Source organism: Cetorhinus maximus, chromosome 19 (assembly GCF_964194155.1).
Source record: "Cetorhinus maximus chromosome 19, sCetMax3.hap1.1, whole genome shotgun sequence".
NCBI classification, from domain to species: Eukaryota; Metazoa; Chordata; class Chondrichthyes; order Lamniformes; family Cetorhinidae; genus Cetorhinus; species Cetorhinus maximus.
In genome coordinates, this window is record NC_135897.1 from 94,802,066 (window position 1) to 94,829,590 (window position 27,525).

Here is a 27,525-nt window from a genome sequence, read left to right on the forward strand (position 1 = left end):
TTTTGAAGAATGAGGGGTGACCTCATTGAAACTTACAAAATTTTTAAAGGGCGTGACAGGGTGGATGTAGATAAGATGATCCCCTCAGCTGGTGAGTTTAAAACAAAGGGACATAACCTCAGGATAAGGGGTAAGCCATGTAAGACTGAGATGAGGAGGAGTTTCTTCACTCAGAGGACTGTGGAAGCTCAATCAATGAACACATTCAAGACAGAAATCGATAGATTTCTGGACACCAATACATCAAGGGATATGGAGATAGTGCAGGAAAGTGGCATTGAGGTAGATGATCAGCCATGATCAAATTAAATGCAGGAGCAGGCTTGATGGGCTGAATGACATACTCCTGTTCCTACGTTCCTAAGCTGTGAAGAGGATGACCTTGCTTACACATTGTGGATGGAGTCCTGGCTGATCATTCACCTCTCAAATCCAGAAAGGTCAACTGTACAGGCTGGGATTTTTATTCTAGAAAGGAGAAGGCTAAGGAATAGCCTGATCGAAATCTTTAAAATTGTGAAGAGGTTTGATTGAGTAAACATGCATATATATGAATAAGGAGCAGGCTTGGGCCATTCAGTCCCTCAAGCCTGCTCCACCATTTGATATAACGGCTGATCTGATTGTGGCCTTAACTCCACTTTCCTGTCTAGCCCCTATAGCCTTGGACTCACTTGTCAATTGAGAATCTAACTCAGCCTTAAAAATAATCAATGACCCAGTCTCCACTACTCTCTCACGAAGAGAATTCCACAGACCCTCAAGAAAGGAATTTCTCCTCATCTCCATCTTAAACGGGAGACCACTTATTTTTAAATTGTGTCTCCTAGTTCTAGTCTCTCCCACAATGGGGAACCATCCACTCAGCACCTACCCTGTCAATTTCCTAGGGTCTTTTATGTTTCAATAAGATCACCTCTTATTTTTCTAAACTAATGGATGCAGGCCCAATCTGTCCAACCTTTCTTCAGAAGATAACCCCTTTGTTTCAGGAATCAGTTGAGTAAACATAGAGAAGATGTTTCTACTTGCTGGGGAGACCAAAACTAGGGGCCTTAAATACCCGATAGTTATTTTTAACCAGAACGCAGTGAGAATGTGGAACTAACTATCACGGAGTATTTGAGGCAAATAGAATAGATGAGTTTAAGGAGAATCTAGATAAACACATGAGGAAGAATGGAATAGAAGGATTTGCTGATAGAATGAGATGAAGTAGGGTGGGAGGAGGCTCATGTGGAACATGAACACCAGCACAGGCCAATTGGGCCAAATGACCTTTTTCTGTGCTGTTAAATTCTGTACTCAGTTGGATGTACTTTTTTATATATTTGTACTAAGGCTTCTTCCTGTGCTGCTTTCTCTCATTTGGAACTTGTGGAGCCACTGATTTGGAAAGATCGTTCTTGAATGCAGGTCCCTCATTGTTAATTAAATCCTAACCCAGAAACGAATCTCTATTGGGTTTCACAGCTGGAGATCTGTTAATAAATGGGGCCATCATTTAAATTCCATACAGGACTGTTTAAGGTGCTGCTGTATTCAGCTTAGTGACCCACAAAGAGACACCATTCCGACACTTGCACATTGCATCTCCCCACCCCTCACTTTCACTCACTGAAGCCTCTTTGGTTGAAAAGTTTCCCTCCCTACACTTGGCACCTATCCCCACAGATGTGCATGCACACCAATCCTTTTGCCTTCAAAGCCCTTCCAAACTCTCGTGTAGGCTCAATGTAGACCAGTATCTGCAACCGGCTCCAGGTTTAGGCCACTGCTTTACTACACCTCCTCCCCACCTCAAACATCACAAAGGTTTCAATTGAGTTCTAATCTCTCCCTCACAGTTTCGGGCACCAGGAATGGTCACCCACAGGTTCCCCCAGCACTGCACTGTAAGAAGCAATTTACTCATTAATACCTGATCAAAGTGTAGACGTCCCATGTAACTTTTGTTAACCTAATGCAGTGAACCAGAAAGTAACAATGTAATCCTGGCACAAACTATAATGCTACCATTTGGAGCCAGCCCACTTGTGCACTGTTAAAAACGTGAGGGTGTGATGATAATAACCAGTTTCCACTGGCTTGCTGTGTCTCTATCTCCTGGGTTCAGCAAGGTTAACAGAAGCACAGTCGATCATTACGTTGGTAGTCGATTAAATGCTGCATATCTGGACGTTATTTTATGAATATAAATATTACACAGAAATATTCTACCTAAACCAAGTTAAGCCTTTTTCAGAAACATTTTCCCAGGAGAAGTCGTCAGAGCTGGGAATTGGTGCTAATTTTCATTATAAGGCACACGGATCTAATGAGTATCTCCAGTTTGGCCACAGCACCAACCTCACCCCAAGCCTGATGCAAGATGCTTCAAAATCCCTGAATCGAGGTCCTTTTGTCTGTAAGAAGCCTAAGCATTTATTGTACTTAAATCCAGGTGAAACCTGACTATGTTTTGGGTCAAGGGCCTTTCTTTGGTTCTGAAGAAAGATCCTTGACCTCAAATGTTAACTGTTTCTCCCTCCACGGACGCTGCCAGACTTGCTAAGTATTTCCAGCATTTTCTGTTTTTATTTTAGATTTCCAGCATCTGCAGTATTTTGCTTTCATTATGCAAGAGATATATTGGCCTTGGAGGGGGTGCAGTGCAGGTTCACCAGAATTATTCAGGGGCTTTAAAAGAGTTAAATTATGAAGATAGGTTGTATAAACTTCTCTTATATTTCCTTGGGTTTTGAAGGATTTAGGGAGAGGTGAATCTGATGAGGAGTTGGATTTGATAGTTTCCCTGTATCTATCCTATTTCCTCTGGACAATGAGTCCAGAACATTGCAGCACAGTCTTAAAGTTATAGCTAAGCCATTCAGGAGTAAAATCAGGAAGCAATCTTTTCAATCTAGCACACAGGGTAGTGGAAGTCTGGAACTCTTTTCCCCAAAGGCTCTGGACACTGCAGGTCAATTGAAGCTTTCAAAACTGTGACCACTGCATCTTTGTTGGGTAAGAGCATCAAAGGATGTAGAGCAAAGCAAGCAAAATGGAGTTTTTGTTTTTATTCATTTACAGGATATGGATGTCGCTGGCTAGGCCAGTATATATTGCCTATCCCTAGTTGCCCTTGAGAAGGTGGTGGTGAGCTGCCTTCTTGAACTGCTGCAGTCCATGTGGTGTAAGTACACCCACAGTGATGTTAGGGAGGGAGTTCCAGGATTTTGACCCAGCGACAGTGAAGTAACAAGGATTTATTTCCAAGCCAGGATGATGAGTGGCTTGGGGGAGAACTTTGAGGTGGCGGTGTTCCCAAGTATCTGCTCCCCTAGTTGAGGTACACATCAACCATTATCTCAGCAAATGGTGAAAAAGGAACAAAACTGCAGCTTTCATGGTGAGTTTTTCTGATGCCAGCCCACAGATTAGCAGATTTATTGAATTTAACCTTAAATTGTGGGGTAGGAATTGAACTCTTGGCCTTGGGGTTGCTAATCAAGTGCATCGCATAATCCAAAGGCAAAATAGACAGTTGAATGCACACACACAGGCTTTTGAATCATACCAGAATCAATGACCTTCCTGTAATGTAATAAATAAATTTAATAATTCACGTGATTTGGGCATCACTGACAAAGCCAGTATTTATTGCTGAGCCCCATCTGGCCTTTGTTCAATGAAAACAGGATCCAACCTTCATTTGTTATACTATAGATAAAATCTCCAATGGAAAAGCCTTTTAAGATTTGGAAATTACCAGAAATGGAAGGCATCTGGTCCAACTTGCTTCTAATATAGCAGCAAGAAAGTGCAAACAGTAGGCTAAAGCTAATGGGCCGGGAATGGCTGTTCTATTCCATGAAGCCAGGCAGTGAAGGATAGAACCTGAGCCAATCTTTACACACTTTTATAAGCTTTTATTTTCAGAGTTACACATTACAAACATGCACCTCCAAACCCAACCCCAGTTTCAGTCAGTTCCTATTTATAGAAACACAAGTGAATCCCCAGTAAATGCCAACTACCTGCACACAAATAAAAATATACAATTAACAATGATGCTGACGCACTCCTGCACCATATAGCAGGCACACGAATAGTGTTAATCTGCTGCACCAATTTTCCCCACCCAGCCCCAAAACATGTTCACTCACTCACATTGGGCATCAGCCAGAACCAAACACAATCCTGCTCCAAGTCAATGTTTGTGCACACATACTTTGCAGCAGTTTAGAGGTGCTCATCAGAAACCCAAATGAATTCCCCCTCCTCGTTCCAGGCAACTTTAAGGTAACTGTAGTTTCCAACAGAAAAGTGCATGTTTGCCCCAGAGAATCAGCTTGCTCTGCCGGGTATGATTTGAGCCTGAGCCTCAGACTCAAAAGTGAGGTTACCTGATGTTTTATAGGTAAGTGTGGCAGTCAAATTGTAATGAAATGAATGACCAGTTCGTCTGTTTTTGGTGGAATTGGCTGAGGGAGGAATGTTGGCTAGGACTCTCTGCTCTTCTCCAAGCAGTATCATTGGAGCTTGACCAATCCAAGGCAGCTAATGGGACCTTAGTGCACTGTCACATCTGAAAGAGATACCACCTGTAGTGCAGCACTCCCTCAATACTGCAATAAAGTGCAGGTGTAGTGTTACAAAACTACCATATTCTTCATAATATTATTGTGGGATATTGGAAAGTGTGTGTGTGTGTGTGTATGTGTAAGAGATTTAAATTAGAGATGAGTAGACTACAACATTGAAATTATCAAGAGAGTTAGGTGTAAAAGGGCATTTGAAATGCTAATGAGTGAGCTAGGGTAAAGTCAGCAGACAGAGCAAAAATGAAATTTGCATTTATAGAGAAGAGGAAAAGTTGTTGGATTTTCAAAGGGACATAAGGTTTTTATGACTGGCAAGAAAACAGGGCAAGGTTATTACACTGATTTTTCCCAAAAGTGCTGACCATAATAACAACAAAAAACTTTTATATTATGGGAAAAGTTAATTCCAAAGACATAGGGAAACAATGGGATTTACAAATCACAGGAGGAGAACTATATTTAAAGGAGGATGGAAGGCTGTTTGGGGGTAGCCGTGTGAGATCTGAAAGGTACACCATGTGAAACAAACTTGGGGAAAAGCCTCTAGCCACTTTGCAGGAGTCTGCTGTTCCAGTAACCAAAGTTGCGTTAAAATGGGGAGGTGATGGTATAGTGGTATTGTCGCTGGTCTAGTAATTCAGAGACCCAGGGTAATGCTCTGGAGACCTGGGTTCAAATCCTGCCACGGCAAATGGTGGAAATTGAATTCAATAAAAATCTGGAATTACAAGTCTAATGATGACCATGAAATCATTGTCGATTGTTTTAAAAACCCATCTGGTTCACTAATGTCCTTTAGGGAAGGAAATCTGCCTTACCTGGTCTGTCTTTTTTGTGACTCCAGACCCACAGCAATGCCCTCTGAACAAGGGCAATTAGGGATGGGCAATAAATGCTGGCCGAGTCAGCGAAGCCCACATCCTATGAATGAATTTTTAAAAAGCCTTTAGAATTCCACTGTCGAGTGGGTGCTTGTGGTAACCTTGCTGGATTGTCTCTATAAATTTAAAATCTATTTTGGAATGTTGCCTTAAAGGGAGTGTATAGTTGGGAGTCTGGTTAATTAGGAATTTTGGGAATTGTTATAATATTAAGTAAGTTTGTAATTGTAATTTTGTGCATGTGTTTTATAATTTTCTTAAAGAATGTTTTAATTTAATTTTTTAAATCCCTTAAGGTGTTAGCTGACTCATTACTTCTGAATTCAGTGCACAAACCCTCTCGTAATAAATACAAATTGCAAAACCATTGGGATAGTGTGGCCAAGTTTCCCTTGTGGATTTGGTCAGCCTGGCAAATACCACCTGCCGTATCATAACAGTAGACCATTAGATCAAGTTCTGAATTGGAACATGTAACTCAGACATGGGCCAAACAAACCTACAACCCCCTCACTGCAGCATTAATTGCCTTCAGATGGTTTCTGTGGGCTGAATTGTACATGTGGTGGGGGGGGGGGGGGGGCGCAGATTTGTGTATTGTTTGCCTCCCCCCACCGTAATAAATGCCGGACGCCAGCCAACTCATGTTAAACAAGGTGACCCGCAGAGATGACACACTGTAAAACTGTGCGCGCGGCCTTAAGTAGACTACCAGTCTCAGCAGCACCAGCACTCAGTAGTGGGTGATGCTGAGACTTCAACTAGGCCCTGGAGACCCTGAAGGACACCAGGGTTAAGTCCAGGGTTTGGGAAGGGGACAGATTGGGGAGCCTAGGGAGGAGAACAGGGAGGATGGGGGTGCTCCCAGGGCACTCACCCCAAATGTTGCCCCCCCCACCCTTCCTGCTTTTTAACCAGTTTGGTTAAAAAAAGACCTACCACCTTCCACCCACTTGCCCATATTACAGCTTGGACAGCATGATATTCGGGTCAATTGGTTTGCTTAGAAGCTCAATTGCCTGTTAATTATCTTTTTTTTAAAAATGGCTGATAGGCTGCTAATTTCAGCACCCGCCCACCTACTATTTTATAGGGAATGGGTTTGGGGTTGGTGAGGTGGTGTGCTAGCCACCAGTCATATTGTATGTGCCCAGTGGGGGGTGTTAAAATCCAGGCCAGCGTTTTATTTTGTTCCCTTCATCCTGTCAGGAGCCCATTCCATGCGTTAACCACTCTTTGGTAGAATTGTAGAATTTTTCAGCCCACTGTGCTTATGCCATCACTTTGAAAGAAATTAGTCCCGATCCTGCTGCCCTTTCCCCCAAAGCCCTGCAACTTCTGTCTGCTAATATTTATCTTACTTCCTTTGTAAAGTTGCTAATAAATTGCTTTGACCACTCTTTCTGCCAGTGTAGTCCAGACCACAACAATTTGCTGTGTCAAAAAAAAAATCTCCTAATCTCCTCCCTCGTTCTTTTGTCAATCACCTGAAATCGAGTCCTCTGGATACTGGCCCTCCTGCCAGTAGAAACAGTTTCTCCTCATTAACTCTATCAAAATGCTTCATGATTTTGAACACTGCTATTAAATCTCCCCATGCCCTTCTCTGCTCTAAGATGAAAACTGCAGCTTCTCCACATAACTGGAGTCCCTCATCCCTGTCACCATGCAACTGAAACTTCTCTGCATCCTCTCTAAGGCCTTGATATTCTTCCTAAAAAGTGGTGGCACCCAGAATTGAACACAATACACCAGCTGGGACCAAATTTACCATGAGCTTATGTTAAATGTGTGCCCTTGGACCTAACATTCTGCTTTAGACTTAAACGTTCCAATTACTTCGATTCCTCCTTCAGGGAGCAAGGATCTACCCAAGATCTTCACGAAGAAGATTGGCAAAATTAAAGAACCCACTGAGCATCTGTATTAATACAAGCAGAGTAACCTTACCTCTTTCGGGTATGGAATGTAGCCTGCATATGCCAGGACAAACGTGCAGAACTGGTTGAAGTCCTCCACTGTTCTCTGTCTCTTCTTCGGTGGCTAAAAATAAAACAGAATTAAGTTTCAGAGACTTGGCACGGAGCTGTTTGGACAACACAGCATCAAATTTGTTAGGGTCAAGTGTTAATCCTCATGATCAAACAAAACTGCCACTAAACGATATAAACCCAACTCAGCTCCCTGCCCGCCTTGATTTTAGTATGTGCATTCAAATCCCCACACCCCCACTATTGGCCTCGCCCTCTCATCTATATCTTTCTCTAAGCCTGCAATTCTCCGAGGTCTCCACGCTCCTCCTATTCTGATATCTTGTTCATCTCTGATTTTAATTGTTCCAGCCTTCAGCTGAAAAAAGGTGCCAAGACCTGGAATTTGTTCCCTGAATCTCTCCATCTCTCTCTCTGAGATTGAAGATCAGCCATGATCTTATTGAAGGATGAACAGGCTCAAGGGGTTGAATGGCCTATTCTTGCACCTGCTTCTGAGGTTCAATGCCACCTTACATTTCAATTACCAGCCAACATTCACTGTGTAGGCTCAGACATGAGGCATGGCCAATGGGGAAGGGAGCCAGAGATTAATGGCATTTACAGAATTTACCACAGGAGCAGGAGGCCGCCAGTTAACCCTTCAAGCCTGTGCCACCATTCTTTAACATTATGGTTGATCTGCATCTTAATTCCACCAACCTGCCTTGACCTGGCAAGAAATGCAAACAGAAGAATCCAGCATCAAGTAAAATGAGGACATTACTGAAACGTTCAAAGACTTAAAAACTGAAACTTTCTCCCATAAAACGCTGTCAAGGCTAAGGCAATTCAAAACTGAGATCAATAGGTTTTTGTTAGGCGTTAAGGGTATTAAAGATTATGGAACATTTGGTAGTGTCCTAGGCCCAACCACCTTCAGCTGCTTCATCATAAGGTCAAAAGTGGGGATGATCGCTGATGATTGCACAATGTTCAGCACCATTCGCAACTCCTCAGATGCTAAAGTAGTCCATGTCCAAATGTAACAGGGCCTGGACAATATCCTGGCTGGGACTGACAAGTGGCAAGTAACATTCACACCACACAAGTGCCAGGCAATGACCATCTCCAAAAAGAGAGAATCTAACCATCGCCCCTTGACATTCAATGGCATTACCATCACTGAATCCCCCACTATCAACATCCTGCAGGTTACCATTGACCAGAAACTGAACTGGACTAGCTATATAAATACTGTGGCTACAAGAGCAGGTCAGAGGCTAGGAATCCTGCAGTGAGTAACTTGCCTCCTGACTCTCCAAAGCCTGTCCACCATTTACGAGGCACAGGTCAAGAATGTGAAGGAATACTCTCCACTTGCCTGGATGAGTGCAGCTCCCACAACACTCCAGCCTTGATAGCGTCCAGGACAAAGCAGCCCGCTTGATTGGCACCGCATCCAAAAACATTCACTCACTTCACCACTGATGCACAGTAGCAGCAGTGTGTACCATCTACAAGATGCACTGCAGGAATTCACCAAGGCTCCCTAGACAGCACCTTCCAAACCCACAACCACTACCATCTAGAAGGACAAGGGCAGCAGATACATGGAAACGCTACCACCTGGAAGTTCCCCTCCAAGCCACTCACCATCCTGACTTGGAAATATATTGCTGTTCCTTCACTGTCGCTGGGTCAAAATCCTGGAACTCCCTCCCTAACAGCACTGTGGGTGTACCTACACCACAGGGACTGCAGCGGTTCAAGAAGGCAGCTCACCACCACCTTCTCAAGGGCAACTAGGGATGGGCAATAAATGCTGGACCAGCCAGCGAAGCCCACATCCCATGAATGAATAAAAAAGAACCGAGGTAAGTGGATGGAGTTAAGGTATGGATCATCCATGATCTAATTGAATTCCAGAATAGGTTCAAGGGACTGAATGGCCTCTTCCTGTTTCTATATTTCATGTCCAGAGAAAGATAGAAACACTGGGGGATATGAATAAATCATGGCACTGGGGAGCCTGCCATGTGTTCATGTCTTACATACTAACAATTATAAGATATTCACATGCCAATAGCAGACATTGCCAGAATATTAGATCCACTTGCAATCTCACTCAGGCAGGCTACAGACAATAAAGGTGGCATCAACACAAAGAAAAGATTGGTGCATAACATTAACAGCAAAGAATATATGGAACCCTAATTAAAATATCAATCGAAATGAGAAAGGCCAGTCCATCTTAATTCATTCATCTAATCACTGTCCACCCATTGCAATATGCAATTATTTCCTGAACTATGTCAGGCTTTTCATATTCACCTCTCTATCTGGAGCTGATTCCCAGGGTTGGTCACTCTGTGTGAAGAATTTCCTGGCATCCTATTAATGTGGCCATTTGATGAGTTTGAACCCATGTCCCTTTTTTCCTACTCTGTTTCAAATAGTTTTCCAGACTTATCATTCCCATACTGATGCACCTTAAACATGATCATCTCTCAGCCCCCTTTCCTCATAACCATTGACACTAGTTCTAGACTCTCCCACAAGTGGAGACATCCTTTCAGCATCCACCCTGTCAAGTTCCCTCAGGATCTTATTTGTTCAATAAGATCACCTCTCATTCTTCTAAACTCCAATCGATACAGGCTCAACCTGTCCAATCTTTCCACATGAGACAACCTCTTCATCCCAGGAATCAGTCAAGTGAAATCTTCTTTGAACTGCTTCTAATGCAATTATATCCTTTCTTAATTAAGGAGACCAAAGCAGTACACAGTACTCCAGATGTGGTCACACCAACACTCTATACAACTGTAACAAAGCTTCCCTACTTTTACATTCCGTTAACATTGCAATAAACACAAAGATTCCATTTGCCTGCCTAATCACTTGCTGCACCTGCAGGCTAACTTTTTATGATTCATGTGCCAGGACACCCAGATCCCTCTGTACCAGAGTTCTGCAAGCTCTTGCTGTTTAACTAATATTCTGCTTTACTATTCTTCCTGCCAAAGTGGACAAGTTCACACTTTCTTATATTATTCTCCATCTGCCAAATTTTTGCCCACTCACTTAACCTGTCTCCCTTTGCAGACCCCTTATGTCCTGCTCACAATTTACTCTCCTACCCATCTTTGTGTCATCAGCAAATTTAGTAACCTTACATTCAGTCCCTTCATCCAAGTCATGGATAGATTGTAAACAGTTGAGGCCCTAGTATTGATCCTTGTGGCAGTCCATTAGTTACAGCTTATCAACCCAAAAATGAACCAATTATCCCTACTTTCTGATTCCAGTTACCTGTTTTGGAGGGGGGAAAATATATTAAGGGACCTCCTGAAAATTACATCTCCAAACACGACAAACTCTGGCAAAAACAGGAGTAATGTGCAAGCAACATATGATGAATATTCTGTGTGATAGATTGTTCCTCAATTCTAATGGGCCATTCTGAAAACCCATTGGGATTAGAGTTCATAAACATTTACCTTGTGTTCCTAAGGGGAGGGAAAGCCAATTCAATGGGGGAAGGGTGAGGGAGAAGGAGAAATTAAACAATGCAAAAGCTGAAGACTAACCCATGAGTTCATCCTTCCAAGGATTCTCTGCTCTGACTGTTGCTAGACATCAATATACATTGCATGATCAAACCCTTCATCATTCTCACACCGAGAAAGGTCAGATCATCAGCCTGTTGTGATTTATTGACATTTTAAAGGCATCATACATCCTTAATTAACTATTAGGAAATTGCAATGCCAGTCATCCAAGACAAATGGAAAATATGCTGGGCCAAATAAAGATTCTTCTGCCTGATGCTGGGATTAACAGACCAGATCCCAATTTATTTCACCCACAGCCACCATCAAGGCCAGTCTATTAGTCCAGTACAAAAAGGTGCAAATCATTTAAGTACAGACTCAACAGAGTCATTTCAATAACCAAAGTATCACAACTCAGCCAATGTATGTTACAATTCCATGCCAGGCTGGCGTGGTATTCTTAATTCATCTGCCTTAAATAACATCACCTCCAGCGATATTTACTGTAACCCAGTTTTTTCCACGGACATTACCAGTGTTATACAGTGACAGACCAATAACCAATACCGTACCCCAGTGTTCCTCTTACTCTTTAACAGGATGTAGGCGTTGCTGGCATCATTTTTATTGCCCATCTCTAGTTGCCCTCAAGAAGGTGCTGGTGAGCTGCCTTCTTGATCCACTGCAGTCCATGTGGTGTAGGTACACCCACAGTGCTGTTAGGGAGGGAGTTCCAGGATTTTGACCCAGCGACAGTGTAGGAACGGCAATATTTTTCCAAATCATTTTGGTGTGTGGCTTGGAGGGGAACTTCCAGGAGATGGTGTTCCCATCCATCTGCTGCCCTTGTCCTTCTCTGTGGTAGAGGTTGTGGCTTTGGAAGGTGCCCCAGTAAGTTGCTGCAGTGCATCTTATAGATGGTACATACTGTTGCCACTGTGTGTGGGTGGCGGAGGGAGTGAATGTTTAAGGTGGTGAATGAGGTGCCTATAAGTGGGCTACTTTGTCGAGCTTTCTGAATGTTATTGGGGCTGCACTCATCCAGGCAAGTGGAGAGTATTCCATCGCACTCCTGACTTGTGCCTTGTAGAGGGTGGATAAGTGAATATAAAAGTAGGGAAGTTTTACCACAACTGTGCTGGGCTCCCCCATCATTGAGGATGGGGATATTTGTGGAACCTCCTCCTCCACTTAGTTGTTCAATGGGTCACCACAATTCATGACTGTGGCAGGACTGCAGAGCTTAGATCTGATCCGTTGGTTGTGGGATCGCTTAGCTCTGTCTATCACTTGCTGTTTATGCTGTTTGGCACACAAGTAGTCCTGTGTTATAGCTTCACCAGGTTGACACCTCATTTTTAGGTATGCCTGGTGCTGCTCCTGGCATGCCCTCATGCACTCTTCATTGAACCAGGGTTGATCCCCTGGTTTGATGATAATGGTAGAGTGGGGGATATGCCGGGTCATCAGGTTACAGATTGTATTCGAGTACAATTCTGCTGCTGCTGATGGCCCACAACGCCTCATGGATGCCCAGTCTTGAGTTGCTAAATCTGTTTAAGATCTCTCTCATTTAGCACGGTGGTAGTGCCACACAACACGATGGAAGGTATCCTCAATGTGAACACAAGACTTCATCTCCACAAGGACAGTGCAGTGCTCACTCCCACCAAAACTGTCATGAACAGATGCTTCAGTGACAAGTAGACTAGTGAGGACGAGGTCAAGTATGTTTTCATCTCTTGTTGGTTCCCTCACCACCTGCCGCAGACCCAGTCCAGCAGCTATGTCCTTAAGGACTCGCCAGCTTAGTCTGTGGTGGTGCTACTGAGCCACGCGTGGTTACAGACATTGAAGTGCCCCACCCAGAGTACATACTGTGCCATAGGAATCCTCAGTGCATCCTCCAAGTGGTGTTCAACATGGGGGAGTATTGATTCATTAGCTGAGGGGGCGCGATGGTGATAAGTGGCAACCTGCAGGAGGTTTCCTTGCCCATGTTTGACCTGGTGCCATGAAACCTCATGGGTTCCAGAGTTGATGCTGATAACACCCATGGCAACTCACTCCCGACTGTATACCACCGTGCTGCCACCTCTCGTGGGTTTGTCTTGTCGGAGGCACAGGATAAAGATAGGGGTGGTGAGTGTGGTGTTGGGACATTGTCTGTAAGGTATGATTTCGTGAGGATGGCTACGTCAGGCTGTTGCTTGACGAGTCTGTGAGACAAGCTCTCCCAATTTTGACACAAACCCCAGATGTTAGGAAGGAGGACTTTGCGGGGTCAACAGGACTGGGTTTGGCATTTTCATTGCCAATGCCCTGGTCGATGCCAGGTGATCCACTCTGTATGGTAGTGACAGATTTGTCCCCACCTGCACTGTACCCCAGTGTTATACAGTGACAGACCTGTCCCCACCAGTACTGTGCCCCAGTGTTATACAATGACAGACCTGTCCCCACCAGTACTGTACCCCAGTGTAACACAGTGACAAAACTGTCCCCATCAGTACTGTGCCCCAGTGTTATACAGTCACAGATCTGTCCCCATCAGTACTGTACCCCAGTGTTATACAGTGACAGACCTGTCCTACCAGTACTGTACCCCAGTGTTATACAGTGACAGACCTGTCCCCACCAGTACTGTACCCCAGTGTTATACAGTGACAGACCTGTCCAACCAGTACTGTACCCCAGTGTTATACAGTGACAGACCTGCCCCATCAGTACTGTACCCCAGTGTTACACAGTGACAGACCTGTCCCCACCAGTACTCTCCCCAGTGTTATACAGTGACAGACCTGTCCTCACCAGTACTGTACCCAGTGTTATACAGTAACAGACCTGTCCCCACCAGTACTGTACCCGTGTTATACAGTGACAGACCCGTCCCCACCAGTACTCTACCCCAGTGTTATACAGTGACAGACCTGTCCCCACCAGTACTGTACCCCAGTGTTATACAGTGACAGAGCTGCCCCACCAGTACTCTACCCCAGTGTTATAGTGACAGACCCGTCCCCACCAGTACTGTACCCCAGTGTTATACAGTGACAGACCTGTCCCCACCAGTACTGTACCCCAGTGTTATACAGTGACAGAGCTGCCCCACCAGTACTCTACCCCAGTGTTATAGTGACAGACCCGTCCCCACCAGTACTGTACCCCAGTGTTATACAGTGACAGACCTGTCCCACCAGTACTGTACCCCAGTGTTATACAGTGATAGACCTGTCCCCACCAGTACTCTACCCCAGTGTTATACAGTGACAGACCTGTCCCCACCAGTACTGTACCCCAGTGTTATACAGTGACAGACCCGTCCCCACCAGTACTGTACCCGTGTTATACAGTGACAGACCTGTCCCCACCAGTACTGTACCCGTTTTATACAGTGACAGATCTGTCCCCATCAGTACTCTACCCCAGTGTTATACAGTGACAGACCTGTCCCCGCCAGTACTGTAACCCAGTGTTACACAATGACAGACCTGTCCCCACCAGTACTGTAACCCAGTGTTATACAGTGACAGATCGTCCCCACCAGTACTGTACCCCAGTGTTATACAATGACAGACCTGTCCCCACCAGTACTGTACCCCAGTGTTACACAGTGACAGACCTGTCCCCACCAGTACTGTAACCCAGTGTTATACAGTGACAGATCGTCCCCACCAGTACTGTACCCCAGTGTTATACAGTGACAGACCTGTCCAACCAGTACTGTACCCCAGTGTTATACAGTGACAGACCTGCCCCATCAGTACTGTACCCCAGTGTTACACAGTGACAGACCTGTCCCCACCAGTACTCTCCCCAGTGTTATACAGTGACAGACCTGTCCTCACCAGTACTGTACCCAGTGTTATACAGTAACAGACCTGTCCCCACCAGTACTGTACCCGTGTTATACAGTGACAGACCCGTCCCCACCAGTACTCTACCCCAGTGTTATACAGTGACAGACCTGTCCCCACCAGTACTGTACCCCAGTGTTATACAGTGACAGAGCTGCCCCACCAGTACTCTACCCCAGTGTTATAGTGACAGACCCGTCCCCACCAGTACTGTACCCCAGTGTTATACAGTGACAGACCTGTCCCCACCAGTACTGTACCCCAGTGTTATACAGTGACAGAGCTGCCCCACCAGTACTCTACCCCAGTGTTATAGTGACAGACCCGTCCCCACCAGTACTGTACCCCAGTGTTATACAGTGACAGACCTGTCCCACCAGTACTGTACCCCAGTGTTATACAGTGATAGACCTGTCCCCACCAGTACTCTACCCCAGTGTTATACAGTGACAGACCTGTCCCCACCAGTACTGTACCCCAGTGTTATACAGTGACAGACCCGTCCCCACCAGTACTGTACCCGTGTTATACAGTGACAGACCTGTCCCCACCAGTACTGTACCCGTTTTATACAGTGACAGATCTGTCCCCATCAGTACTCTACCCCAGTGTTATACAGTGACAGACCTGTCCCCACCAGTACTGTAACCCAGTGTTACACAATGACAGACCTGTCCCCACCAGTACTGTAACCCAGTGTTATACAGTGACAGATCGTCCCCACCAGTACTGTACCCCAGTGTTATACAATGACAGACCTGTCCCCACCAGTACTGTACCCCAGTGTTACACAGTGACAGACCTGTCCCCACCAGTACTGTAACCCAGTGTTATACAGTGACAGATCGTCCCCACCAGTACTGTACCCCAGTGTTATACAGTGACAGACCCATTCCCACCAGTACTGTACTCCAGTGTTATACAGTGACAGACCCATCCCCACCAGTACTGTACCCCAGTGTTATACAGTGACAGACCTGTCCCCACCAGTACTGTACCCCAGTGTTATACAGTGACAGACCCGTCCCCACCAGTACTGTACCCCAGTGTTATACAGTGACAGACCTGTCCCCACCAGTACTGTACCCCAGTGTTATACAGTGACAGACCCGTCCCCACCAATACTGTACCCCAGTGTTTTACAGTGACAGACCCGTCCCGACCTGTACTCTACCCCATTATACAAGCAGAGTTTAAAACAATCACCACCACAACCAAAAAGAAAAATCAAGGAGTGACATCACAGGGATGCAGGCTGGTGATTGGCTGGGAGTGGAGAGGAGCCCAGACCTATGAGGGAGCAGCTAGGATCTGGAGCCTTCAGGAGATGACCTCGTGTTTGAAACAAGAACAGTGACAGCAGCGGAAAACCACAAGCTGATTAGCTACCGAGTAGAAAAACCTGAAAATGAAATAACCTGCATGTAATGATATAACTATAATTAACTGATGTAATCTGAAGGAAAGCAAGAAGCTGGTGAATTTGCTGTTTTATTTTATACTTACGTGTTAAGATTTATTTTCACTAAGGTTTAAAGTACATTAAGTGGTGGTGAGGAGATGCAAAAATTAAAAACGAATGAGCCATTTGGTAGTACAGAGCTGGGATATTGGTGAAACAAGAGACATGCTGTCCAAGCATTTCCTCTTGGACTCATCTTTACAATTGGCATTCTTGCAAACTATCCAGGGAACAAAAATTTATACTGCATGACAATATAGGGCTGGTTGGTTGGCAAGTGGACTCTGATTGGTAGAGGCGTTGCCACAGAGAATGCACCAGGAAGCAGTTGACTGCCAAGCTTTTGTTCCATTTCAAACCAGGCAGGTCGACTCTGATCGGTCAAGGGATTGCCATGAGGAATGAACTAGGGAATGGCTTTACCACATGCTTTTATTTAGTTGAAAAAGATGAATTGCACGGACATACTCCTTCTGTCTGCAAAGGACAGGGCTGTGTGTGTGAATATATGTAGCTTCTGGCACACGTAAGTGAGCAACACTGTGAGCCCGGACTGATAATCTTAAATTGTTTCTCCACTAACAGGATGCTGCCGCCAAGCCAAAAAGACATTCTGCCTATCCTACAAATGTGTAATGTGGTATATGAATTTCAGAGTCACTGTGATGCCAGGTAAGTAGGCTGCACATCCCAACGACTGGCAGATCGCATCAAACTCTATGTCTCTTCGGCTGTTCACAACAGGCAAAGTACTGACTGTACCTAACCCACCCAAGCCTGTAAAACTCAAAAAGAGCGTCCGAAAATAGATGTGACCCCCCACGATTGGACAACACTTGCTGAATAATCCTGATTGCGCTAAGAGTTCCGCCAACAAACAATTTAAGGTTATCAGTCGGGCTCATCAATGTGGCTCACTTATCCTTGCGAGAGGCTACATTTTTAAAATATTCGTTCATGGGATGTGGGCGTCGCTGGCTAGGCCAGCATTTATTGCCCATCCCTAATTCCCCTTGTTCAGAGGGCATTTTTAAGAGTCAACCACATTGCTCTGGGTCTGGAGTCACATGTAGGCCAGACTATGTGAGGACAGCATGGATTTTTTAATGACAATCTACAATGGTTTCATGGTCATCACTAGATCTTAATTCCAGGTATTTATTGAATTCAAATTCCACCATCTACTGCGATGGGATTCAAACCCAGGTCCCAGAGCATTACCCTGTCTCTCTAGATTACCAGTCCAGTGACAAAACCACCACCCCACTGCCTCCTTCACACACAGTCCTTTGTAGAAGAAGGAGCATGTCCACATATTGTGCCTCTTTCAACTAAACAAAAGCTTGGAGGACAGACACTCCCTGGCTTATTCCCTATGCCAATGCCTTGACCAGAGTCGACCTGCCTGGTTTGCATTTGAATAAAAGCTTGGCAGTTAACTATTCCCTGGTACATTCTCCATGGCAACGCCTCTAGCAGAGTCCACTTGCCAACCAATCAGCACTATCTTCTCATGCAATATAAATTGTTGTTCCCTTTACAATTGGTATTCTTGCGAACTGTCCTGAAGGGTGCAAGATGAAAAGCTTTGACAGCAAAAAAGAAAATTAAGAAAATAAGTAATTAGCTAATTGGAGGTGGGAAGGAGCGAGAGCTGAGCAGGGTATAAAAAGTGACCAGTGGGAGCAGAGCACAGGCAGAGTTCAAAAAGTGACATCAGGAATTTAAAAAGCTGATGTCGGCACAGCAGAAGGAGCTAATTGATAAGAAGCTGGTGAGCAATTCTGCCTTCTAGTTTCAACTTTATAATAAAGAGTCTGTGAAGTTAAGGTAATGCAGGGCAGCTCGGCCATGGGGAATGCACATCCTGTGAGATGTGGGAAGGCTTCCTGTGGCCTAGGCGACCACACGTCCAGAAGTGTCATCAGCTACAAAAACGTGAGCTCCGGGTTTTGGAACCTGAGCAATGGCTGGTGTCACTGTGGTGCATTCAAGAGGCCGGGAACCACATGGATAGCACAGCTAGGGAGGTAGTCACACTGCAGGTTAACAGAGGAAATGGGTTACTGCCAGATAGTCTAGGAGGACCAGGTGCAGGAGTCCCCCAAGTCCATCTTGCTCACTAGCTGGTTTTCCAGTTTGGATACTAGTGAGGACAATGGTTCTTCAGGTGAGTGCAGCTGGAGCAAGGTCCGTGGCACCACAGGTGGCTCACCTGCACTGGAGGGGAGGAAGAAGAGTGGAAGAGCAACAGTGATAGGGAATTCAATAGTTAGGGGAACAGATGTGTGTTTCTCCGACTGTAGACATAACTGCAGGATGGACTGGTGCCTCCCTGGTGCCAGGGTCAAGGATGTCACAGAGTGGGTGCTGGACATTCTTATGGGGAGGGTCCATGAGGAGAACCACAGATCGTGGTCCACATCAGTACCAACAACATAGGTAGAAATAGGGGATGAGGTGCTAAAAGCAGATTTGAGAGAGCTCGGAAAAAGGTTAAAAAGCAGAACATCAATGACAGTAACCTCACGATTACTCCCATAGCCTCGTGCTAGTGAGTACAAAAATAGGATGATAGAGCATTCAGAGATGGTGCAGGCAGGAGGAATTTAGATTTCTGAGGCATTAGGACTGGTTCTGGGGCAAGTGGGACCAGTAAAGGAGGATGGGTTACACCTTAACAGGACTGGGACCAATATCCTCGCAGAGGGACTTGCAAGTGCTGTTGGGGAGAGTTTAAACTAGCTTGGCAGCAGGGTGGGAACCTGAGAGGGACTTCAGACTGGAGAGGAACAAAGCTGGTATGGTCGGAAGAAAAGTAGCAAGCAAAATCGGAAGGCATTGGAAACCCAGGCCAACACCAAATAGGGTCAAAACATGGAAAAATTTAAAAAGGGCAAAACTGAAGGTGCTCTACTGGAATGCATGCAGCATTCACAACCAGGTAGATGAACTGATGGCGCAAATAAAACTAAACAGGTATGATCTAGTTGTCATTACGGAGACATGGCTGCAGGGTGACCAAGGCCGGGAACGCTCAAGGATATTCGACATTTAGGAAGGATAGGCAAAAAGGAAAGAAGTTGGGTAGCAGTGTTCTTAAAGGGCGAGATCAGTACATTAGTAAGAGGATCTTAGATCAGAAGGTCAAGACGTAGAATCAGTTTGGCTGGAGCTAAGAAATAGCAAGGGGCTGCAAACATTGGTAGGAGTTATTTATAGACCAACAGTAGTGGTAATGCAGGGCACGGTATAAATCCGGAAATTAGACGTGCGTGTAACAAGGGTATTACAGTAACCATGGGGGGTTCAATCTAGCATCCGTAAACAGAAAGGTGTTTGGATTTTGTTTGCCCCTTTATAAGTGGTGGCATTTTTCCCAGCCCCTCGGTTTAGGTATGATCCAATTTCTATTAATAACCCCACACCAAACTCGGGACAGGATGGACTCAAGAGGGTTGGTTTAATTTGCACACTCAAACATGGGACAAGGGACACAACATGGCCTATTTTGCATTCATATAAAGAAAAGAGGGAGCGAGAAAAAGATTTACAGGGCAAAGACCACAGAGAAAAGAATCATTGTTTCACCTGTGTCTAGAGTCCAGAATCAAAAGTCCAATGGTGTATTCCTTCACAGAGGTCAGCAGACTGAAAACTACTACTGGGGGGGTGGAGGGGGGAAATAATTCACTTTTCCAGTAGAGATGACTTCCACAATCAGATACACACACAGACATGAGTTAGTCTTGTAGGCGGTAGTTCCAAAGTTCAGAAGTTCCAGCAGAAAAAGCGTAGATAGGGGCCAGGCATTCCGACCTGGACAAAGCCCCTTTTCTGTGCTGCTGCTTAATAGGTGGAAACATGGCAGACTGAGCTTTGCAGCTCCATCCACAAGGCAACATTACAGGTTCCACCAGGTGCAGGTGGTGGGGGTGGAGGATGTCACATGACTCCCCCTCTCCACTCTGGCTTTAACAAAGGATGTGTATCCCTTTATCTCGTCCCTGAGATTTTTAATATTCCAACCATTAACACTTAACAAGAGGTTGCAGGGTCCTTTTTCCTAGCAGACGTATCAGCTCCGATTGGCCAGGCCTGGCTTATGAAATGTTGATGGTTTCTTCTATAATTTCCTTTGAATTTGGTCTCTGCAGCCCCCAGGGACTATTAGCGTCTCTTCCTTCTGAAATACATTCAGTGACTTGGCCTCGACAGCCTTTTGTGGTAGACAGTTCAATAAGTTCACCACCTTCTGAATGAAGAAGATTCTCCTCACCCAAGTCCTAAATGGCCTACCCTGTGACCCCTTGCTCTAGATCCCAAGCTAGGGGAAATATCATCCCTACATTCCGCCTGTCCATCCCTGTCAGAATTGTATACATTTCAATGAGACTCTCTTGCATTCTTCTAAACTCCAGTGAATACAAGCCTAGTCAGCCTAATCTCTCCTCATACAACAAAATACCACCCCGAGAATCAGTCTGGTTACATTTATCACCCTCCAATTTGCTGCGACTCTTCCAAACTCTACAGAATTTTGAAAGATGATAACCAATGCATCCACTGTTTCCATGGCCACCTCCTTTAGTACCCTGGGATTCAGATTATCAGGCCCTGGGGATTTATCGGCTTTCAGTCCCATTAATTTCTCCAGCACTATTGTTTTAGTAATACTAATTTCCTTCAATTCCTCCTTCTCACTAGACCCCTGGTTCCCTAGCATTTCTGGGAAGTTATTTGTGCCTTCCTCCATGAAGACAGAACTAAGTAGTTGTTTAATTGCTCTGCCATTTCCTTGGCAAGGTCCCACACAAGAAGTTAGTAAACAAAATTAGAGCACATGGGTTTTTTAAAAATTCATTTATGGCATAGTGGGCATCGCTGTAGAGGCCATCATTTATTGCCCATCCTTCGTTACCCTTGAGAAGGTGGCGGTGAGCTCCCTTTTTGAACCGCTGCAGTCCATGTGGTGTAGGTACACCCACAGTGCTGTTAGGGAGGGAGTTCCAGGATTTTGGCCCAGCGACAGTGAAGGAACGACGATATGTTTTCAAGTCAGGATGGTGAGTGGCTTGGAGAGGAACTTCCAAGTGCTGGTGTTCCCATATGCCTGCTGCCCTTGTCCTTCTGGATGGTAGAGGTCATGGGTTTGGAAGGTGCTGCCCAAGGAGCCTTGGTAAGTTTCTGCAGTGCATTTTGTAGATGGTACACACTGCTGCTACCGTGCATTGGTCGTGAAGGGAGTGAATGTTTGTGGATGTGGTGCCAATCAAGCGGGCTGCTTTGTCCTGGATGGTGTCAAGCTTGAGTGTTGTGGGAGCTGCACTCATCCAGGCAAATGGGGAGTATTCCATAACACTCCTCACCTGTGCCTTGTAGATGGTGGACAGGCTTTGGGGAGTCAGGAGGTGAGTTACTCATCGCTTGATTCCCAGCCTTTAAGCTGCTCTTATATGGCTAGTCCAGTTCACTTTCTTGTCAATGGTAACCCCCAGGATGTTGATAGTGGGGGATTTAGCGATGGTGATGCCATTGAATGTCATGGGGAGATGGTTAGATTCTCTCTTGGAGATGGTCATTGCCTGGCATTTGTGTGGCACGAATGTTACTTACCACTGGTCAGCCCAAGCCTGGATATTGTCCAGGTCTTGCTGCATTTGGACAGGGGCTGCTTCAGTATCTCAGAAGTCATGAATGGTGTTGTACATTCTGCAGTCATCAACGAACATCCCCACTTCTGACCTTATGATGGAAGGAAGGTCATTGATGAAGCAGCTGAAGATGGTTGGGCCGAGGACACTACCCTGAGGAACTCCTGCAGTGACGTCCTGGAGCTGAGATCATTGACCTCCAACAAACACAACCATCTTCCTTTCTACTCAGTATGACTCCAACCAGCAGACAGTTTGCCCCTGATTCCCATTGACTCCAGTTTTGCTAGGGCTCCTTGATGCTACACTCGGTCAAACGCTGCCTTGATGTCAAGGGCAGTCACTCTCACCTCACCTCGGGAGTTCAGCTCTTTTGTCCATGTTTGAACCAAATATGTAATGAGGACAGAAGCTGAGTAACTCTGGCAGAACCCAAACTGAGTGTCAGCAAGCAGGTTATTGCTAAGCAAGTGCCGCTTGACAGCACTGTTGATGACCCCTTCTATCACTTTATTGATGATCGAGAGTAGATTTATGGGGCGATATTAAACCCGGATTGTATTTGTCCTGTTTTTTGTGTACAGGATATACCTGGGCAATTTACCACATAGCCGGGTAGATGCCAGTGTTGAAGCTGTACTGGAACAGCTTGGCACAAGCCTTCAGTACTATTGCTGGAATATTGTCAGGGCCCATAGCCTTTGCAGTATCCAGTGCCTTCAGCTGTTTCTGGATATCATGTGGAGCGAATTGAATTGGCTGAAGACTTGCATCTGTGACGCTGGGGATCTCCAGGGGAGGCTGAGATGAATCATCCACTCGGCACGTCTGGGTGAAGTTGTTGCAAATGCTTCAGCCTTACCTTTTGCACTGATGTACTGGGCTCCCCCATCATTGAGGATGGAGATATTTGTGGATCGTTCTCCTCCACTGAGTTGTTTAATTGTCCACCACCATTCACGACTGGATGTGGCTGGACTGCAGAGCTTACTTCTGATCCGTTGGTTGTGGGGTCGCTTAGCTCTGTCTATCACTTGCTGCTTATGCTATAAAAGTCGTCCTGTTTTATAGCTTCACCAGGTTGACACCTCATTTTTAGGTATGCCTGGTACTGCTCCTGGCATGTCCTCCTGCACTCTTCATCGAACCAAGTTTGATCCCCTGGCTTAGTGGTAATGGTAGAGTGGGGGATATGCTGGGCCATGAGGTTACAGATTGTGGATGAGTACAATTCTGCTGATGGCCCACAGCACCTCATGGATACCCAGTCTTAAGTTGCTAGATCTGTTCAAAATCTATCCCATTTACCACGGCACACAACGTGATGGAGGGTATCCTCAATGTGAAGACGGAACTTGGTCTCTACAAGGATTGTGCGGTGGTCACTCCTACCGATACCATCATGGACAGAGGAATTGGTGGCAGGCAGGTTGGTGAGGATGAGGTCAAGTATGTTTTTCCCTCTTGTTGGTTCCCTCACCACCTGCCGCAGACCCAGCATAGCAAACCCAGTCTAGCAGCTATATCCTTTAGGACTCAGCCAGTTCCGTCTATGGTGGTGCTACTGAGCCACCCTTGGTGATGGACATTGATGTCCCCATAGTGCATTCTGTGCCCTTGCCACCCTCAGTGCTTCCTCCAAGCGGTGTTCAACATGGAGGAGCACTGATTCATCAGCCGATGGATTGCAGTATGTGCTAATCAGCAGGAGGTTTCCTTTCCATGTTTAACCTGATGCCATGAGACTTCATGGGGTCCGGAGTCGATGTTGAGGATTCCCAGGGCAAATTCCTCCCAACTATATATCACTGTGCCACCACCTCTGCTGGGCCTGTCCTGCCAGTGGGACAGGACATTCCCAGGGATGGTGATGGTGGTGTCTGGGACATGTTCTGTAAGGTACGATTCTGTGAGTATGACAATGTCAGGCTGTTGCTTGACTAGTCGGTGAGATGGCTCTCCCAATTCTGGAACAAGCCCCCAGATGTTAGTAAGGGTGAGTTTTCTGGGCTTGCCATTATTGTTTCCAGTGCCTTAGGTTGTTGCCGGGTTGTCCGTCCAGTTTCATTTGGGGGCAATGTACCGGCATGGGTTCAGAATTGGTTAAAGAACAGAAAACAGTGAACATAAATTCTCAGGTTGGCAAGTGGTGTACCGCAGGGATCAGTGCTTGGGCCCCAGCTATTCACAATCTATATCAATGATTTGGACGCGAGGACCAAATGTAATATTTCCAAGTTTGCTGATGACAAAAATCTAAGTGGGAATATGAAGTATAAGGAGGATGCAAAGAGGCTTTGGGGGGATTTAGACAGAATGTAATGTGGAAAAATGTGAAGTTATCCACATTTGGTCAGAAAAACAAAAACGTGGCACTTTTCTTAAATGGCGAGGGTTTGGGAAATGTTGATGTCCAAAGGGACCTGGGTGGCCTTGTTTATGAATCACTAAAAGCGAACAAAACAGTACAGAAAACAATTAGGAAGGAAGTTAGCAGGTTGGCTTTTTACTGCAAGAGGATTCGAGTATCCTGCAATCGTATGGAGCCTTGCTGGGACTGCACCTTCCTTACCCAACCTGGTATACACTTGCTGTAGAGGGAGTGCAATGAAGATTCATCAAACTGATTGCTGGGATGGTGGGAATTGTCCTGAGGAGAGATTGAGGAGTCTGAGCCTGTATTCCCTCGAGTATTAAAGAATGAGAGGCGATCTCATTGAAACTTACAAAATTCTTCCCAGGCTCAACAGGGTAGATGCAGAAAGGATGTTTACACTGGCTGGAGGGGCTTTAGAACCAGTCTCAGAATAAGGGGCAGGCCATTTAAGACTGGGATGATGGAGAATTTCTTCACTCAGAGGGTGTTGAATCTTTAGAATTCTCTACCCCAGAGGCTTGTGGAGACTCAGTCATTGAGCATTTCTGGACAGAAATCAGGAGGTTTCTGGATACTAATGACATCAAGGGATATGGGTATAGCGGAGAAAAATGGCGTAGAGGTAGATGGTCACCCCGAACTAGGTAAATAACAGAGCAGGCTAAAGAGGCCGCATCGCTGACTCCTGTTACTGTATCTTACGTTCCAATGTATGCACCAGTACTTTATCCCAGTGTTATAATGACAGACCTGTCCCCACCAGTACTGTACCCCAGTGTTATACAGTGACAGACCTGTCCCCACCAGTACTGTGCCCCAGTGTTATACAGTGACAGACCTGTCCCCACTAGTATTCTACCCCAGTGTTATACAGTGACAGACCTGTCCCCAACAATACTGTACCCCAGTGTTATACAGTGACAGACCTGTCCCCATCAGTACTGTACCCCAGTGTTATACAGTGACAGGCCTGTCCCCACTAGTATTCTACCCCAGTGTTATACAGTGACAGACCTGTCCCCAACAATACTGTACCCCAGTGTTATACAGTGACAGACCTGTCCCCATCAGTACTGTACCCCAGTGTTATACAGTGACAGACCTGTCCCCACCAGTACTGTACCCCAGTGTTATACAGTGACAGACCTGTCTCCACCTATACAGTACCCCAGTGTTATAGTGACAGACCTGTCCCCATCAGTACTGTACCCCAGTGTTATACAGTGACAGACCTGTCCCCACCAGTACTGTACCCCAGTGTTATACAGTGACAGACCTGTCCCCACCAGTACTGTACCCCAGTGTTATACAGTGACAGACCTGTCCCCACCTGTACTGTACCCCAGTGTTATAGTGACAGAAATGCATCAACTGGCATAGTAAACCAGTGTTATACAGTGACAGACCTCAATCAGAAGGTTCTAGATTCAAGCACTGTGTACATAATGCAGGCTAACATTCTCAGTGTTTGTACTGAGGGAGTGCTGCACTCCTGGAGGTGCTGTCTTCAGGATGAGATGTTAAAGTGAGGCACTGTCTGTCCTCTTAGGTGGACATAATAGCTCCCATGGCATTATTCAAAGAGCAGGGGGGTCTCAGTCTTTTGGTTTATTATCCTTCAACTACTCAGTTTTTAAAAAAATCTCATTGTGGGATCTTGCTGTGTGTAGACTAACATTTCCCACGTTAAAAATGTAGTTGTTGTGAAGTGTTTTATTAGCTATGAAGCACTTGGAGATTGTGAAAGATTCTACATAAATGCAAGTTCTTACTCTTCTTTACTTAAGCTAGAATTTTAAACTCCCATCTTGGTTTCATCCCAGGGGAAAGCTGGTGTTGCAGCGCTGTGATCCACTGTGAACACATTCAGACCAGTAACTGTGATGCTGAAAATCTAACACACCGAAATGGCAGATCACAGCTATAATCTGGGAATACTGACAATAACTTGCATGTACATAAGCCCCTTAAGCATCACAATACATGCCAAGGGGGAGGCAACGAGGCCGGTGAAGGGAAGGGAGGGAGAAGGGAGAAGGAGAAGGGGAGGGATAGCGGAGGGGAAGGGAGAAGGGAGGGAGGGATAGCGGAGGGGAAGGGAGAAGGGAGGGGGAGAGAGAGGAGGAGGTGGGAGAGAGGAAAGGGGGGAGGAGGGGGGGGAAAAAAGAGAGGGGAGGAGGGGGGAGAAAGAGAGAGGGAGGAGGGGGGAAAAGAGAGAGGGGAGGAGGGGGGGGAAAGAGAGGGAGGAGGGGGGAGAGAGAGGGGGGAGGAGGGGGGAGAGAGAGAGGGGAGGAGGGGGGGAGAGAGAGAGGGGAGGAGGGGGAGAGAGAGAGAGGGGAGGAGGGGGAGAGAGAGAGGGGGAGAGAGAGAGGGGAGGAGGGGGGAGAGAGAGAGGGGGGAGAGAGAGAGGGGGGAGAGAGAGAGGGGGGAGAGAGAGAGGGGGGAGAGAGAGAGGGGGGAGAGAGAGAGAGGGGAGGAGAGAGAGGGGAGGAGAGAGAGGGGGAGGAGAGAGAGGGGAGGAGAGAGAGGGGAGGAGAGAGAGGGGAGGAGAGAGAGGGAGGAGAGAGAGGGGAGGAGAGAGAGGGGAGGAGAGAGAGGGGAGGAGAGAGAGGGGAGGAGAGAGAGGGGAGGAGAGAGAGGGGAGGAGAGAGAGGGGAGGAGAGAGAGGGGAGGAGAGAGGAGGGGAGGAGAGAGAGGGGAGGAGAGAGAGGGGAGGAGAGAGAGGGGAGGAGAGAGAGGGGAGGAGAGAGAAGGGGGAGGGAAGAGAGGGGAGGAGAGAGAGGGGAGGAGAGAGAGGGGAGGAGAGAGAGGGGAGGAGAGAGAGGGGAGGAGAGAGAGGGGAGGAGAGAGAGGGGAGGAGAGAGAGGGGAGGAGAGAGAGGGGAGGAGAGAGAGGGAGGAGAGAGAGGGGAGGAGAGAGAGGGGAGGAGAGAGAGGGGAGGAGAGAGAGGGGAGGAGAGAGAGGGGAGGAGAGAGAGGGGAGGAGAGAGAGGGGAGGAGAGAGAGGGGAGGAGAGAGAGGGGAGGAGAGAGAGGGGAGGAGAGAGAGGGAGGAGAGAGAGGGGAGGAGAGAGAGGGGAGGAGAGAGAGGGGAGGAGAGAGAGGGGAGGAGAGAGAGGGGAGGAGAGAGAGGGGAGGAGAGAGAGGGGAGGAGAGAGAGGGGAGGAGAGAGAGGGGAGGAGA

At 46.3% G+C, this 27,525-nt stretch overlaps 1 protein-coding gene across 1 annotated transcript in view; it reads right to left on the reverse strand.

Annotated features, from left to right (window-relative positions):
• The window catches only part of LOC144694047 (PHD finger protein 13-like), a 45,970-nt gene that overhangs the window by 16,705 nt on the left and 1,740 nt on the right, over positions 1–27,525 (reverse strand). Inside the window, exon 3 of the mRNA XM_078564403.1 lies at positions 7,418–7,510. Within this exon, the coding sequence (XP_078420529.1) occupies positions 7,418–7,510 (93 nt within the window). The remainder of the gene's footprint in view (positions 1–7,417; positions 7,511–27,525) is intronic.